The sequence below is a fragment of the Equus przewalskii genome, chromosome 6 (assembly GCF_037783145.1).
Source record: "Equus przewalskii isolate Varuska chromosome 6, EquPr2, whole genome shotgun sequence".
In the NCBI taxonomy this organism is placed as follows: domain Eukaryota; kingdom Metazoa; phylum Chordata; class Mammalia; order Perissodactyla; family Equidae; genus Equus; species Equus przewalskii.
This window is the reverse complement of record NC_091836.1, coordinates 15,038,417-15,057,265: the sequence shown is the minus strand read 5'-3', so window position 1 is coordinate 15,057,265 and position 18,849 is coordinate 15,038,417. Positions and strand designations below refer to the sequence as shown.

At 37.6% G+C, this 18,849-nt stretch overlaps 1 protein-coding gene across 1 annotated transcript; it reads left to right on the top strand.

Moving 5' to 3' along the window:
• Positions 1-5,281: 5,281 nt before the first annotated feature.
• On the top strand, positions 5,282-18,526 carry LOC103559836 (caspase-12-like). Its single transcript, XM_008533630.2, has 12 exons — positions 5,282-5,679; positions 6,652-6,900; positions 8,179-8,241; positions 8,412-8,489; positions 8,691-8,768; positions 11,541-11,635; positions 12,049-12,222; positions 13,144-13,378; positions 13,813-13,959; positions 16,901-17,010; positions 17,394-17,513; positions 18,117-18,526. The coding sequence occupies exons 1-11, from the start codon at positions 5,673-5,675 to the stop codon at positions 17,490-17,492; spliced, it is 1,335 nt and encodes a 444-aa protein (XP_008531852.1). The 5' UTR covers positions 5,282-5,672; the 3' UTR covers positions 17,493-17,513; positions 18,117-18,526.
• The last annotated feature ends 323 nt before the right edge of the window (positions 18,527-18,849 follow it).

Below are 18,849 nucleotides of genomic sequence, written 5' to 3'. Positions count from 1 at the left end.
GCATTACCTCTCCAAAGCATGGAGAGACTGAAATTGTAAGGGTTAACTGAATGTTGAATTGTAAAGATTAATTAACACTACAAAGATTCATGATGTTTATATTTCTGGACTTTGTCCATGTGGAAACATGAGACACGTCACAAAGATCCAAAGGGATAGAGGAAAAACACTTAATTTGAGAAAATCTATAGCTTTCTTATGCACAAATATTAAAATATTACAGTCAAATAAAATACAAGTCAAAAATATTTCTATTTAATTTAGCACTAGACTTCCTTCCAAGCCAATAAAACCAAAAGTAAAAAAGTTTGCAACACAAGAAACAAAATCTTAACCATTCCTGGAAAATATTATGTATTCATCGACAAATCTCTTCAAATTAATAATAAATTCCCCACATTTGCAAGAATTCAGATCAATATATGAAATTTAATAATATTCCTGTATTCAAAAGGTGCTCAGTCAGGAAGCGTTTGCTTTTTCTAAGCCTCTCTTTGCAACAGCAACAAATGTCATAGGATCCTTAAAGATAACTCTAAACCAATAGTTGCAAAATATACATGAAAAGAATATTTTAAAAAAAGATTGAGTGACATGAAAGAAGATTTAACTAGCATGAGGGATATACCACCATCATTGATGAGAAGACAAATAAATGTAAATGCTTCAATTTTCCACCCAAATTAATCTATAAACTCAATAAAATTCCAAATAAAACCTAACAGGATATTTTCTTGAACTTGATAGGTTGTTTATACTCTTTGTTTAGAATGTAAAGTAGTGAGACTAGCCAAGAAACAATTTTTTTAAAAAGTGGAGGGAGATTGCCTAAAGACAAATCATGACATAATATAAAACTCTATCAGTTGGCACATGGGTAGACAAATAGACACATAGAAAAAAATACAAAGTCTAGAAATGAACAATATAGAATATGGCACATTTCAGAGGTAAAAAGTGAAAAATGATTGAAGAAATTATTTTGTAGACGAACACACACATGCATACACACTTTTTCTACCTCAAGCCATACACAAAATAACATGCCAGATGGGGTACAGACCTAAATGTGAAAAACAAAATTTTTAAGTTATTAGGAGGAGAAAAATATAGGGAAAAATCTTTATGAGATCCAGGTAAGGGGAAATTTCCAACAAGATTCAGAAAGCACTGTGCATAAAGAAAAAGATTAATAAATTTAATATAACAAAATTTAAGAACACTGTATACAATGTTAGCCTTTAATTCGGGTGATACTATCATAGGTAGATGCGTATGTCTAAACTCATCAAAATGTATACATTAAATAAGTGCAATGTTTTGTATATAAATCATATCTTAATAAAACTAAAATAAAAGCAAATATGAATACATAGACAGTGGGGGGAAAAAGAAGATAAGCTGCAGAAACTAAAGGGAAGGACTTTTTAAAATGCATAGACTCAACGAAAAATCCATTCATTCAGTCAACGTACAAATAATGAATATTGACTATATGTCAGGCATTAGGCAACAAGCAGAAAACAAAGCAAAGTCCTTGTCCTCTTGGAGCTTGTAGTCTAATAGGGAAGAGAGAGATAATAGGCAGAAGCAAAATAAGTACATAATTTATTAGCAGAAGAGACTTGAAGAAAAAGAAGGAGCGAGCATGAGATATGTGAAGGAAAAGCATTCCAGACAGAGGGAAAGCAAGTAGGAATATCCTGAGATAGGAACATGGTTGGTGTGTTTGAGGAGTAGCAAGGAGGTTAATAAGGCTAGAATTTAAGGGCACAGGGGAGTGAGGGAAGACTGGACATGGGATCAGAGACATGACCAAGGTCCAGATCATATAAGATATCATTGCTATAAAAGACCATCCACTTTTACTCTAAGATTGAAGGCTATGAGAGAATTTTGAGCAGAAGAATGAATTACATTATTAGAGCCACAATTTATCAAGATAACCCCGGCTACTGGGTTCAGATGAGAATGAGAATGATGGGGCCAAGATAGACACAGAAAGAGGACTTAGAAAACTATTGCAAAAATTCAGATTTTATGGTAGTCTAGATCTACCATCAAATTTATCCAACAGAATTGGATAAAGTTGTGAGAAGGAAAGAGAAGGAAGTCTTCTACTGTGAATAACTGAAAGGTTAAAATTTACTTGAATAACTGGAAGAATAAAATGGGAAACACTCTCAGAGGTGGTAGGTTTGGGGGGATTGAGATCTCTAATAGGCATTCAAATAGATGCCTGGTTGACATTGGCTATATCAGTATGGCATTCACGGGACAGGCATAGGTTGGAAGTTAAAATTTTGAGTTGTCTTCCTATGTACAAACAATATTGAAAACAAAGTTACTAGATGAGGCTGCTAGATAAGTGAAGACAGTAGATCAGAGCCCTTGAGATATGAATTAACTGACAAAGTTTACTAGAAGCAGCTGCCAGTCAAGCAACAGGAGAATCAAGATAGAATTGTGATTTGCATTGAAAATGAATGAGGGGTTTTGGGAAGAGGTGCAAAAGTCATTGTGAAATGCTTCCAATAGGTCAAAAAATGATTGAGTATTAAACATTTAATTTGTCAGTGTGGAAGTTACTGGCTACATTAATGAGAGTCGTTTTGATAGAAGGATAGACATAAAAGAGTGATTGGAGCTGGTTCAAGAGAGAATAAAGGATGAATAGAGACAGTAAGGATAGATGCTTTTGAGGAGTTGTGGGGAAGTAGAATCAAGAGAGATTATTATTTTTTTTAAATGGGTCATTACAATGTGTTTTTATAGTTATAGTAATGATATGATTAAGTGAGAAAACTAATGATGCAGGAGAGCAATGGGGTTATTGTTGAACAATGTCCTTACAAGGGTGAGAGGAAGTTGAATGAAAAAAGTGATGTCTTAACTTTAGAATTACAGGAAAGAAAGCTAAGTATACGAGACCAGGTAATGATAAGTTGGTATATTGTTAGGCTGGAAATATTCTTCTTTGAACAGAAAATTCTTAAGTAGATCAAACCCAAGGAGAAGAAAATGTAGGCCCAACACATCATTTGGCCAGATTACAATATATATATAGCCAATAACAATATAAAAGCTTTTCATTTTTTTTTCAACATTTATTCTATGGACAAAGCCACAGAAGACTTGGCTGTGGATACAGAAGTGAATGAAAATCTTAATAACTTTGAAAATGTGAAATAAAAATATAGGTTAAAATGATGGTCTAGGGGGCCGGCCCAGTGGCCGAGTGGTTGGGTTCACATGCTCCACTTCCGTGGCCCAGGGGTTTCACCGGTTTGGATCCTGGGTGTGGGCAGAGCATCACTCATCAGGCCATGCAGAGGCAGCATCCCACATAGCACAACCAGAGGCACTTACAACCAGAATATACAACTAGGTACTAGGGGCGCTTTGGAGAGAAAAAGAAGAAGGGGGTAAAAAAAAAAGAAGATTGGCAAGAGATGTTAGCTCAGGTGCCAATTTAAAAAAAGAAGAGTGATGGTCTAATTGGAGGTGAGAAAAGAAGGAGAAAATTGTATGAGGCTGTCATCAACTTACATAGAGGAGAATTAAGCTACTGACCAACACTGGCGGAAGAAGAAATGAAGGTTAACTGTTATTTAATGGTTAAAAATTAGTCAAGGAAGGAATTGAAAATTGTGATGTCATCAAATATTAGGTAGAATAGGATAGAAGTGAGGCAGTGTAAGTGAACTACATCTCATTTTCATATGAGACAGTCAATGACATAGTTTATATTTATATATCAGAAAACAGAGCAATAAAATAGACATGTTACTGAGTGTTCTAAAGATTACCACCAGAAAATAAACACAGGTAATTTAGGGACCTTGTAGGTAGGATGTGGGATTGAAGATGGGGAGAGTTGTACTGGAGAATATGGTTTTTATTATATGCTTTTCTATGCTACTAGGTTAGTTGCCTTATGTATGCAATAATTTGACAAACCATTTTAAAATTATACTCAGCATTTTTAGTACTATACAGTCATCAAAAAATGAGATAGTTCTTAATATGTCGACTTTTATAAATGTTCGACATATACTGTCAAATTATAAAAAAGCAAATTATTGGGGCCGGCCTGGAGGCATAGTGGTTAAGTTTACACACAGTGGTTAAGTTTGTGTGCTCTACTTCGGTGGTCCAGGGTTTGCAGGTTTGGATCCCGACATAGACCTAGCATCTATCGTCAAGCCACACTGTGGTGTCCACATAAAATAGAGGAAGATTGGCATAGATGTTAGCTCAGAGACAATCTTCTTGAAGCAAAAAGAGAGTGATTGGGAACAGATGTTAGCTCAGGGCCAGTCTTCCTCACATACACCAACACACACACAAAGCAAATTATTGATAATACGTGAAAAAAGTTATAGGTAAATATGTGTTTGTCAGTTATCTGTTGCTGAGTAACAAACCATCCCAAAACTCAGTGGCTTGAAGCAATAAGCATTTACTATTGCTCATAAGTCAACCAGTCAACTGGGCATCTTCTTGTATCTGGGATTATCCATGTGTCTGAGAACATCCACACATTGAGTAGGCGTCTCTACTGACATTTCTGGGATCTCATATATTTGGAAGGCATCTGGCTTTGGAAAGTTTGAAGGTAGTGTAGGATGACCTTGGATGAGACAGCTAGGCTCTCCTCCATATGATGTTTCTTGTCCTCTAGCAATCTAGCCCAGGCTTATACACATGGAGGTTCAGATATTCAAGAGAAAGAAGTGCATGATGCTTCCAAAGACCTGGGCTCAGAACTGCACAATGTCACTCTACAGCATCATGGGGACCAAAATCAAGTCATAAGGCCAGTTACTAGTCAGGGCAAAGGACATGGATACAAGAGGACAATGGTTGGGGCCATCAATAAAATCAATATTGTATTAAGTGTTTTTTAGAAGCACAGGAAAAAATTCACGAAGACGTAAGCTAAACACATAATTGTGTTTACTTTTTAGTGTATTAAAGAAGCTGGGTGATCTTACTCCAATTTATACAATTTTCTATTGTTTAATTTTAGTGGCAAACATCTATCTATTATTTTAAAAAGTTTTTAAGTAAAAGAGCCTTGTGCATTCTACAAAAAAAATAGATACACATGAATCTCATGGATAAACAATACCTAAAATTGACATATAAGCAGATCAGGAAAGAGAGAAGAAAAGAGATTACTTCTCTGGGTTTTTAGAACAGTGATAAGAGTATCACTGTGTCACAGGTCTCAATTTCTCACTTCTCTCCAGCCTCCCAAATTCACACTTCACTTCCAGGTTGAGCAGGCATCAGTCAAGTGAGGCCTCACTGCCATTTAGTGGCTAAGCAGTGGTACAGGGACAAATAATGGTCAATTTGACTTATTAACAGTGTTAAAAATAGACTGGAAAACAGAACACCAAAACTTTTTGTTGTGTGTGTGTATTACATTCTGGTGACTTTGTTATAGCAAAGAGAAAAGACAAGTGTTGCTTCCTGCTTTCCAAAGCAAAGAAACTACACACCACAGAGGAGTAGTCAAATTCTAACCTGGCAAAGAGCAAAAGAATTTGAGAAGCTGCAGTTTCCCATCTAGTTAGTATCAATATACAGGTCCAGTGAGAGCAAAGAGAGAAAGCTGCTTTCATTTTCACTGTTTTTCTGCCCTGGGAGCCTGAGCAGTAGCAATGGCTGGTGAGTGGCTGTGGGTTTTCCTGGGTTTCCTGTTTATGACTATGTTTGGGGGGAGTTACAGCTCAGGAGGAGGGGCTGGGGGACGGGGGAAGGAGCTACTAAGGGGGACACTCAGTAGACACAATGATTTTACTCTGGGTATGTAGAGGATGGAAGCTTGGGGCACAGAAATGAGTATGCTAACAGACAGAGTATTTTAGTGAATATGTTATAGCTTTTTGGACAAAAGGAAAATGTAAAAGATCTGGATTTATGTTCTTCAACGCCTTCCTGCGATTTTAGGCGTTTTTGTGGATTCATACTGACCCAGAATTCTCATCCGTTTTCTAAGTGTTCTTTTGTCAGGGTGAGAGGGCATGCAGCTGAAGAGAGGAACTTGCATTTCCTCCATATTTCTGCTCTCTGTATGACGTCTTATTGATAGCAGCCAACAAACCAGCTACAGTTTGTCCTCTCAATCTGCATACAGAGCCGCCCTGTCAGCCCTGCCTATGGAAACCAAAATATCTTCTTTTACAGGTGTAAGACATTTCAGTTGTAATGCTGTAAATACTGAATATAATGGGCTTTTAAATTATGTATTAATAAAAGTGACAGGAAGTGAAGGGATCATGCGTTATGCAAACACTGAACGGAGTCAGCTATCACTAAGCTCCTTGGTGAAGTTGCTTCACTTCTCTGAACCTCAGTTTCTCCATCTGTCAACAAGCAGAGAATTGAACAAGATAGGTGTTACTCTAAAGTGTTGTCTTCAGACCAGTAGCTTTGGCATCTCCTGAGAAATTGTTAGAAATGAAATTTCATAGGCTCCACCCTAATCTGTCAAATCAAAATCCCTGGGAATGGGGTGCAGGAAGCTCTGCTTCTCAAGCTTTTCAGGAGATTCTGTTGCATGTTAAAATTTGAGAACCATTGGCCTAGAATCAGATATCTATAGTCCTGACCATATCAAAAATCCCATCATTCTCGCAGGCAGGGGGCCAGAGAAAGAAGATCCGGTCAACCTGATGAAGTCCATTGCCAGGAACATGTTTGAAGGCTTTCTTGATGACTTGGAAAATAATGTGTTAAGTAGGGATGATCTAAGAAAGTTAGGGAAAAGAGTGAACCTCATCGTGAATGGGACTGAAAACCTAGTTGAAGATCTCAGTGAGAAAACAGAAGTGGCAGGCAAAATATTTTTGAAACATCTCTTGAAGCCAAAGAAACAGATGAATTTAAGTGAGTATCTCCAGCCATAAGGCTAGTAACTGTTCTTTATCTGCTATCCTTATGTAGTTTCTGTCTTCTTATTTCTGTTTGCAAGTGGAGAATAAACGATCCACATTTCTAGTAATTTCTTTGTCCATCTATTGTTTTTAATACTGAAAAATGCCTTTACCTACCCTGGTTCCTGTTCCAACATCCCCAATCACTTTACACTGCTGCACATTTTCTTTTTTCTTTAGCAGTTGTCACCTTCAGTCATTCCATAACATTTAAGTGTTCATTATATTATATCTCCCCCTGCTAAAATGTAAGCTCCGTGAGGCATGGATCTTTGAATATACCTCAAACTCATGGAAATAACACCTGACTAGGTGCTGGGTAAATATTTATTAGATGAATAAATGGTGCTGGAAATGTATTAAATTCAATGATAGTCTTTAGCTAATCCATGTTACTCTAGCCATACACTATGGACTCTAGAGCCATTCCTAGATATAGAATGTTCAAGAGAAAAAGCCCACCTTCTTCTGTTTAGCTGTGACTTAGCCAAAGGAATGAATCTCTTGGAACCTAGGTTTCTCCTTGTTAAAGGAAGACATGGACATAGGGAATTTGAATGCTGGTGAAACATAAATGCTTCTTTTTCTCTAGAGCACAGGTTGGCACATTTTTGCTTTGAAGGGCTAGATAGTAAATATTTTAACGTTTTTGGACCATATGGTCTCTGTCACAACAACTAGAATCTGTTGTTGTAGCATGAAATCAGCAACAAATAATAAGTACAAAATGAGTGTGGATTTGTTCCAATAAAACTTTATTTACAAAAACAAGTGTCAGGCTAAGTTTGGCCTACAGGCCATAGTTTTCTGACTTCTACTCTAGAGTGAAACATATGCATGAATACATTCCCAATTATTGGAACATCTCTTTGGGTTTATCTTTTTGCTGAATGACTATCTAACTTTGTACAGACATGTACTTTTCTTCCTTAGAGTGAAAAATGCTATTGCCTTGATCAAAGAATTTGATTATTCCTTGAATTATATAAACGTGAAGATACTGAACTTTTTTTTGTTTCAATGAAATCCTGCCTTCTCCTTCACTTGGCAGAAGGTTACAGTCCTCTAAAACAAACCTGGAGCTTAGAGAATTAGCTAAATCTTCAGGTTTCATAGGGTAGCCCCAGGTGAACATAGTCATTTCCTTGTGAGTGAAAGGGAAAGAGTTTGAAGTGTGTAGGTTCTAGAAACTTAGTTCTTCTAACAAATCTTTTTTTTCATATTATTTCAGAATCTCTTGCTGATTATGAGGATGATGAATCTGAGGACACTGAGTCACCTTTTTCTTCAACAGGTAACTGCCTCCAAATCTCACCTCATAGGTGAAAACTCTTAGACCTCTAGTGCTGTCAGAAGGTGTTCTGGTAAAGACATAGTAAACCTGTGTTCTCAGTCAATTTCGTCTTTGGAAGTAACATTCAGAGTAGAACACTGATCCTTAACTTTTTATTCACTCCATCTCAGAATCTGAAGATGAAAGTGAAGAAAGTAGCGATGAGGAAAAAGCTGAATCAGCCCAGGGATTGGCTATGTCTCCAACAGGTAACTGTCACCAAACCCAGTGACTCATGGGAAACTTTCTGCATCACTGGGGGTTAGGCAGCTGACAGGGGCCCTACATTATAGTGGAAAGACCACTGAATTGAAGTTTAGGAAATCAGGGTTATTTCTCCCTTCTGCTCTTAACAAAGTCTCTCAAAAATAAAGTTAGCACTTACAGCCCTGATTTTTAATTCTCTTAAGAATCTGCATGTGAAGGTGAAGATGAGGAAACTGAGGAGAATGCAGGATTGTCCCAGGCATCCGTTCCACCTATGACAGGTAATATTATGGACACTTAATGACATTATTTGAGATAAGGAAGATAAAAAAAACGGGCCCTATGGTGTAGTGGAAAGAGAACTGGAGTGAAACCCAAGAAATCTGTACATTGAGTTCATCACTGCTACTCACTAACCATGTTCTCTGATATAAATATCCCAACTTTCCTGAGACTTATATTTTTCAGTGGGATTAATAACATCTTTAAAAGAATTCATAAATATCAAAGATATAAGCCACTACTAACTGCACAAAACAGCCTAAGGATGTGGTTAAGAAAAGCACACAAAAAAAAACAACCAGTATGAGCCACACATACTATGTAGTCACCAAAGAAAGCGATGAATTATTGGGCCACATTAAAGAATCATAGCATCTAGAAATGGGGTATTGATAGTGTTGCCTTCCAAGTACCACATTTTCAGAGGTTCTGGATAAACTTACAAGGGAATAAAACTTTGTAACTTTATTCATTGTTACATCCATTGAAATACTATATGTATTGATATATTAATTGAAAAGCTACTGTATGCTATTCTAATTACTGTGTTGATAGCAGCAAGCAAGATAAATAAAGATCTTGCTTTCATGGAGTTTACAGTACAGTGAAGGTAGATATATAATAAACATATAAAAAAATAGTATAATTTCAGTAAATATACAAGAGAAAAGAAGATTAGGCCATAGAAAGAGATGTTGTTGTTAGGGTTGAGGTCGGCACATGAGCCAGGGTCAACAGTTATGAGAACGCTTTTGAGGTGCTATTTCAGCATATATCTGAACAATAGGGAGGGAGCTGCGCCAAACTAAGGCAAAAGCATTCCGTGGAAAGAGGCAGGAAGAGCAAGGAGATGTGTTTGGAATGGCCTTTAGAAGTTTTTAAGCAGAAGAGTGAGAGACTAGCATAGAATCAGAAAGGCTAATTGAAAGTTGTTTAAATGTTTCCATTAAGAGATAATAGCTTTTAGACTGGGGTTGTAGTAATAGAGATGATGACAAGTGGTTAAATTAGGAATCTATTTTGGAGGTAGAGTCAATAGAAACTACAGATGGATTGGGCTAATGAAAGAGACAAAGGAATCAAGAATGATTCTAGGTTTGGGGCTTGGCAACTGGGTGAAGGGTACCAATTGCTGAGACAGAGAAAACTTGTGGTTGAGAGAAAACTCAGGAGAAACAGATTTGTAGGAGTGGACAAGTATCAGGAGTCTTTCTTTGCACGTGTTTAGTTTAAAATGTGTTACACCCAAGGGTGGATGTTGAATAAATAGTTCACAGAGGAATTAGGGGTGGGAATAAATACTGAGATCCCTCAGCATATAGATAGTATTCAAGATGATGGGACTGTAAGAGGCCACCTGGGGAGAGATATTGATAGAGAATAACAGAGAGTCCAATATAGAAGAACCCAACTTTTGGAGGTATGGCAGAAGAGGAAGAGCCAGCAATGAAGACAGACAGATTTAGAAAGAAAGGCCGGAAAATGCAGCATCACAGAAGCCTAGAGAACATTTTTCAAGAAAAATGTGTTCAACCATGTTAAATGCTAAGAAAGCAACAGTCAGCGGTAACCTTGATAACAACTATTCATTTAAGTGATGAAGATAATATCCAGTTTATATTGCATACAAGAAAAAAAATTCAAGTTGAAAACGTGAAAAGAGATAATGCCTCTAAGGAATCGTGCTGAGAAGTGGAGCAGAGAAACAGGACAATAATCGGTGGTGAAACAAGATAAAGGGAAGGTGTTTTTAAAAGAAAAATTGATATTAAGACATGCTACTAGGCTACACAGTGGAGAGAGATGGAGAAATTGACGATGTAGAAGACAGGGCTGAATAAATGCCAGAGTAAAGTCCTTGTGTGTGAGAGGGAATGGAACTCAGAGCATAAGTGGAACTCAGAGCATAAGTAGAACTCAGAGCATTAGAAGGAACAGACGACTTGTTGCCCTAAGGGAAAACAGAGAACCAGGGGACACTTGGTAGCCATTTTCAAATATTTGAAGATAACTATTTATTTACAAGCAGATATAAACTTTTAATCAGTGCCAGATATCATTCTAGATAGAGGCAACACAAAGATTAAAGACATCTCCCCTTTCCTAATTAAGCTTACGATACAGTAAACACAATTAAGATAAAATACAATAATTGTTTACATGGGGTATTTACATAAAATAATAGAAACATAAGGAAAGATGTATTGAAATCATGAAAGAATTCACAGGCTTTAATAGGGACAGAAATTAGATGTTTTTCTCTATGATCCCAATGTGGGAAATAAATAGCAATGCTTCTAAGGTTCATACTTTATGATACTCAGAACTGTTCAAAAATGCTTTAGAATTTTTTAAGTTCCCTGTTAGTGGAGATATTTCAGAGAGTGGTAATAATAAAGCAGGGATATTGTAAGTGGAGTTCATGTTTCTGAATAAGTACATGACTAGGCTAGATGAACATTAGGCTTCCTTCCAAATCTTAGATACTGTGTTCATGTGAATCTAATGTATTGAGTCTGAAAGATTAGTCAATGTCATGACCACTAAAAAAAACAGAAACGTATGATGGGGTCAGTAAGAAGCAGAAAGAAAAAGAGAGAGTAGTCAAGATTTTTGTTTCATTTTAAATATAAAATGATTTTCTTATTATATTAAGCTTTTTGGTGGGATGGGAGTAAACATTTCAGAAGAATCAGGGCCCATCTAAAAGATGTGCATGATTGCAAGGCAGAGGATATTACTGCTTAAGAAGTCATTTTTTTCTCTTTTAGATCCTCAGGAAACCCAAGTTTCCCAACCTAAAGACAAGTTGAAGCCTTGTTCTCATGATCATTTCTGTAAACTGAAGACAACAAAGGCAGAAGAGGTGATATGCTTTGGAACAGGGAGCCATAAGATTGTGCACTCAAACAAGATACTGGAGACTCACTGGGAATTGTAGTTCTTGATATAAATGCCTTAAGATCAGTCCAAAAGACATAGCATGTTATCTAATCATGTTATTAATTAAGTGGCCTTACGTTAGATTTCTTGTCTCTTCCATCCCATCATGGGACACACTAAACTCCTATCCAACACCCAACCAAAGCCAAGTTCCTAGAGTGTACACTCACATCTAGCACGTGTTTTCAGTCGGTGGTCCTGTCTCTTTCCTGAGGAGGACATACTTCCATTCCCAAGCTCTCCAGCCATCCACTCCATAATTGCAAGGACCCGTACGGATGTTGGAGGCAAAAGGAAGGAGGCCTGGGACAACTCATTCTGTGTCTGTTGTCGCAGATGTATCCAGTGATGGAGAAGAAAGGCCGAACACGCCTGGCCCTCATCATCTGCAATAAAAAATTTGACTATCTTTCTGATCGAAATGGTTCTGAAGTTGACCTTGTGGGGATGCAAGACCTGCTTGGAAACCTTGGATACTCAGTGGTTGTAGAAGAGAATCTCACAGCTCTGGTAATGGCCCAGGAGAGTGGGACAGGCTTCCTTCCCTCCTAAACAATTTTGAGCTTCTTCCTTAGCAGCTGTAAGAAACAAAATGCATGTTACAGGAATTATATTTGCTCCAGAATAGGACCCCCTCGATCTCAGCCTCCTCCAGTGCACAGTCTCGTAGCAAAGATTTAGAGCAGCTCTCTATGAACCATTTCACTAACCAAGTTGGGTCTTTTTAAAGTTCTCAGTCTGGGAGGCCTCTGCTATCTTGATAGTCTGGGTGAGACACAAGCTCTTGAAATTGCCTGATATCTACAGAATGAGCTCATGAGACTTTTATAATTTCAATATAATGTGTCTAAATTTAAAGCCACGTATGTAGTAAAATAAAAACTTTGCACACGTATATGTATACCTAAAGAAAAAGCTGTGATTCTGGCTCTGCCAAAAATATCCTGAGTGACATTACACAAACCATTTTAAACTTAACTTTCTGCTGTTCCTCGATGAAGGAATTTGTTAAGTGTTTCTAGTTTTTGTCAATAGAAAGCTCTCTCTCATTGTCCCCGTCTCTGTCTCTGGTCGTTCTCTTTTTAATCAAAACTTACAGAGACTCCAACATGTAAAACAGATAACTGCAAAGCCTTCCTGTTGGAGACTTGACATCTCACTTGCCCCTCATTCTACTCTATCTCCCAGCATCTTCCAAAGTCTAAGGTTCTATTGAAAACCATTGGGCTAGAGGGCATATAAAAACCCTACTAACTTTAACATTCTATACCTCTAATTTTCTGGTTTTGTGTCAGAACATAATTTCTCTTACAATTCCAATCAGTCCAAGTCACCTGATTCCTTAGTGTTGGCTCCTTTTTGTGAACTCCATCTATTTGATTACAAACTATTTGGAGAGTTCCTCGACAGTAATTCTAGAGTCTCTTTCAGGAAATGGAAACAGCGCTAAGGCACTTTGCTGCCCGCCAAGAGCACCGATCCTCAGACAGCACATTCCTGGTGTTTATGTCACATGGCGACCTGGATGGTATCTGTGGGACAAAGCACAATGAAGAAGAGCCAGATATTCTTCACGATGATACCATCTTCCAAATTTTCAACAATCGTAACTGCCGGAGTCTGAGAGACAAACCCAAGATCATCATCATCCAAGCCTGCCGAGGCAGTGAGTCTGAGCTGGGGGAACCCAGGGAGTGGCGTGCACTTTTTTCTATTAGCTTGGTGTCTAGCCTTCATTTTCCCAGGGATGGGTCAGAGAAACAACATTTTAGTACTACTCTTTGGTCCAGTCCAGGAAGAATTATATTGTCTGTACCATTTTTAAAGAAATGAAAAGTCTCCTAGAATAATGAGGAATGTCTTGATCACTAGGGACTAGGTTGTCAACACGGCTATTCTAAACTTAAGTGGACTCTATGCGGTTCCCAATCAGTGAGGTACTTTTTCTAGTTGTGAGATGCTTGACTTTTGATAAATATCATGTTGAAATGTACTGAAGCAAAAGTATAACGTTAAAAGAGATTGTGTGTGTGTGTGTACGTGTGCGTGTTTGTGTGTGAGAATATATTATCTTTCATAAGACAGGCATGTCTCTCCTAGGAGGTGATGGGAGTGTTTGGGTGACTGACACGGGAGTAGCCTCTGCCTATAGTTCTGACCAGCCCTTCCAGGGTTACATCTGGAATGATGCTGTTACAAAGACCCACGTAGAGAAAGACTTCATTGCCTTCAAATCTTCAACTCCACGTAAGTGTGTTCAGGTACAACAATTTCTAAATCTCCTGTTGGTTTCTAACTCATGGGTTTGGCTAAGATCATATCTTATAACTAATATAATAACATTTCTTCTCTAACTAATGAGATATTTTAGGTGAAGAAGAGATTTAAAATAATGAGATTTTCATAACTAGAAAGCTATAAGTCTTGATTTTGGAGAAACTTTCAAAGTAAACAGGAGTTGGTGAGGATCCAGAGTTAAAATAGCCTATAAATAAATGAAGAGATTTTTGTTTTATTTTGTTTTTTAATATAGCAATGGCACAGAAATGTATCATCTTCTCATAGTTTGGTATCTCCGATAATCTGCTAACAATTAAATGTGCCAACCAGTAAAACAGTAGTACTTGCTCCCCACATCCTAGAACCTCTTGGTCTGTTATTTGAATGTAATCTTAGGAAATTAATTAACATTCAAATGTCTTCCTTCAGGATAATGCAGCCAGTGATGGAAAATCCTTCTGTGGCTGGAAAGCCATAGTAGAAGGTAGAAATAGAAGATATTCTTGATTGTTTATGGTCAAATCTGCAGAAAATCTATTTAACACTCATCCACGGTATTGCTTTATCAATGATGTAGATAACAAGGGCAATTTTAATAACCTAGTTTACACAAGCCACAGTTCTAAGGGCTCTAGCGTAGTAATCGCAAACTTTCATGTGCTTAGAAATCGCCTGAGATTCTCATTAAAATGTAGATTTCTGATTCAGTAGGTCTGGGGCAGAGCCTGAGATTCCACCTTTCTAAAAAGCTCCATGGTGATGCCAGTGCTGTTGGTCTCTGATCACACATGAGTAGCAAGGAACTAGAGGACCTTCTGTGTTTAGCCTGGGGAAATAGGAAAAAGTCCATGCAGGCAACACCCACTCCACAACTGGAATAGTTCTACATCTCTTTGTTTTATATATTGGAGAGTTAATAAGGTTTGATTTGAAAGAAGAGCTCTACAATTTTAGCTATTAAAGAAAGTTAAAAAGGCATATATGGCCTGATACATACGCTAAGAGATTATTTAATTTAGTGGAGAAAATAGAGCCTAATATGTGAAATTCTTGCACTCATTTTTTATACACATAACTGTGCTAGGTGCAGGGCATATGATACACAACTATGGCAGACATGAGTACTGAACCCTTACAGAGTGTCTAGTCAGGCTGGAGAGGCAGAAATTAATCGGGGGGAAAATATATGCACAATATAACAGAAATAATGATTATCACTTGTGATAAGTTATTTAAAGAAAAATTTGTGCTCACATTTTGAAAATGAAGAAGTTAACCACATCAAGGGTAAGGGAGGAACATTCCAGATAGAAAAATTAGTGTACAGAGAGGACCTGAGAAAGAAAGGAGCTTACAGAAGAGGGCCAGTGTGGCTGAGCACAGAGCCAGGGGAGAGTACCAAAAGGGAGTTTGTAGAGGTAGGCAGAGCCACACAACTTGAGGCCTCATATGTTTGGGAAGGATTTGGTCTTTTATAACAACATACTTTATTACTGACATTGCTTTATACTAACAGTACTAGGTAATTTTGGTGAAATTTAAGTAGTGAACTGATGAGATTTTCATTTTTAAATGATCACTCTGGGGGTTATGTGGGGAATGGATTGCAGTACAGCAAGAGTAGATATTAGGGAGATAGGTTAAAATGCTACTTCAGTATTATAAGCCATAGGTGATCATCTTTGGATAAGTTAAGTTGTTGGATCCAAGAAATAATGAGCCTACAAAATTAATATGACCTGTTGGTTTAGTGGATATGGCAGGTGAACAAGAAGAGATGATAGAGGTGATTGAAGTGTACAAGTGGATGACTGTGGTGCATTCATTGAAATGAGAATCCTGCAAAAAAGTTTGAGATGCCTTTGGCATATTTCGAGATGAAATGAAGGGTAGGGAGTTACACAGCTGTATATTTCAGAGGAGAGATCTGCATTAGAATTTTTGGAGATGCTTGCCTAAGGATGATATTTAATATTTTCAAAATTGATGGAATTATCTGAGAAAGAGAATAGAGTGAGAGGAGATCCTCAAGCTGAGGCTGGAAGAACTCTAGAGTACAAGATCAAGGATAGAAATATTAGTCAACAAATTAGACTCAGAGGGTATGATCAGAGACCAGGAAAGAAAAATAGGAGAACGCGTTTGTTGCCAGTTACCAAGAAATAATCTTTTGGAGTTACCAACAGTTTCTGATGTGAATGAGAAATCAGGTAAAGGTGAGGCCTGATGAATGGCCAGGATATTTAATGTCTTGGAGGTCTTGGATGACCTTGGGGAGAACCATTTGGTAAAGTTAGTATGGGATGGAGAAGCCACACAGGAATGAACAGCCTGGGAGGAAATGAGGATAATGAGTAGAAACAAATTTGAGAAATTTAACTATAAAAAGGAAGGAGAAATAGGAAGGTAACTGCAGATAAGCGACAATTAGACGAATATTAGCTTTTCTATGGTAAGAGAGATTTGATCACATTGAATGGTAAAGAGAAGTAGTAATTCAAAATACGTTCACACAATAAAACACTTAAGTGCAAAAAATTATAATAAGAAACAGTATGAATGAAGAGAAGCCCCAGAATTAAGGAATATCAAGAGCTGGATTCTTTTTTTTTCTATTATGTGGTAAATGCTAAAAGGACTCATGTTCATTTCCACTACTTGTAATCCTAGGGGCCATAACTTTGGCCCAGACTACTAAGAAAGTCAAAGGAATTTATGATTGAGGGTTCATGAGGGTTTTCTCTGGGCCTGCTATTGAAATTTGAGGTCCCAGCTTTACCCATATTTAGACTCCCTCTCTCCTATAAAGCACCCAAATAGAACTTTGTCCAAAAGCTATGGCTCCTGGAATCTTCTACACTTATACAAAGGCCACATGTTCCAATATTTTAATACCTTTTATTTGCAGATAATATTTCCTGGAGAACTGACAAAACTGGCTCAATCTTCATTTCCAAACTTATCTACAACTTCAGAAAATATTCTTGTTGTCACCATTTGGAGGAGATTTTTCGAAAGGTAGGGATCTTCTTGTCTTTTCAATTTTATGTTCCGGAAAACTTTGTAGAATCATTTGCAAAACTTTTTTCAGGAATCTGGAGCCCTTAAGTCATCTTGATGCTCCCTCCTGTACTCCACATTTATTTAAAGAGGAAGTTTTTTGAAGTACTACATAGAACCAGCGTGAGTTTCTCCTATTCTGATAGTGTTGCTCATTCAGGGAACGCTTTTGAGGGCACTATTTCATCCATGTATGCACTATATCCAAGGAAAAGCTAAACATTTCTTCTGTTTATACTGCCTGGCCATGGCCTTAAGACACACTATAAATTTTCTCACTCCTGAGAGAAGTCCAGATTTCCCTTTTAGAAAATTTCTAAAAGCTTTCCTTATTACTTTAGGTTCAACGTTCATTTGAGATCCCAAGTGTAGTGATCCAGATGCCCACGATTGAAAGAGTATCCATGACGCGATATTTTTACCTCTTCCCTGGGAATTAAAACTCATACAAAGCATCTCAGGTAAATGTATCCAAGAAATGGATTTGGGTGCATCCAGCTCAGCGTCTATACATAATATTCAGTCTCTATTCTATTTAGAATAGAGAGCAATGATAGAGTTCCACTGCCCAGTAGTCACTGAGGCTCATCTTATCTTCCATTTCTTAATGGCCCTTGGTGAAACCTTGGTTTTGTGTGACTTTGGCCATAATATAATGATTGCATAAGAAATGATAAGTTCAATGATGGCCAGCTTGAAAAGCTCGCAGTCCTCATTTCTCTCGAGGACTTAGTGAGTGGAAAATATTTAGTTTTGCTAAATGCACAAAGCAAAATAATGGGACCTGATATACAGCTCTGTTTGGCTTCTTCCCCAAAAGCCGTTTTGCTGAGTCACATCCCTTCTCTGTAGTGAGGTCTGACTGTACCACAGTGCCACAGTGTCACCTGACTACTCCTGGGTCTGTGCTGAGGCAATAAAGCCCTAGTACAGGTCTTCCCATTTGATGATGACAGGTCCATAGCCCTTTTATGAAAGTATATCTCACAGTAGAGATTAGTTCGATTTATATCTTACCTCCAATAGCCAAATTACTCATATTCTCTTCTCTCTACTTTTTCCAGGAAAATGGGGGCCTTATGACCTCTATGAATCCACTATTTTAAAAGTGAAATTTTTGATCAAAAATATTTTTATACCAAACTTCCCAACTGCCTACCTCTACAAATACCAGGCTAAAGTTACTCTCATACTGTTGCTGAGTTAATGCTTAATAAATTCTTTTAAAATTATGCTTGTTTTGGGGCTGGCCCCTTGGTCGAGTGGTTAAGTTCGCGCGCTCTGCTGCAAGCGGCCCAGTGTTTCGTTGGTTCGAATCCTGGGCGCGGACATGGCACAGCTCATCAAACCACGCTGAGGCGGCGTCCCACATGCCACAACTAGAAGGACCCACAACGAAGAATATACAACTATGTACCGGAGGGGCTTTGGGGAGAAAAAGGAAAAAATAAAAAAAATCTTTAAAAAAAAAAAATTATGCTTGTTTTCTCATTTTATCATTAAGGTAAATGTAGGGAAGGAGGAAATTTTCTCCTACCCTTCTAGGTTCTTCTGGCTGGTCTAAGAATTAAACTGACATGAGACCAAATAAGAGGAGAAAATCAAACAAAGTTTAATAACATGTATAAGTGGGAGAAACCCAGGAAAATTGAATAACTTGCCAAAATTGTTGAAGCTACCATCTTAAATACCATCTTCATCTAAAGAGGATGTGGGGGATAGTGGTTTGGGACTTCAAAGGGGAGGAGGGCAATTCACATAGAGATGTAAAAGCAAATGTTTGGTGAGCAAATATTT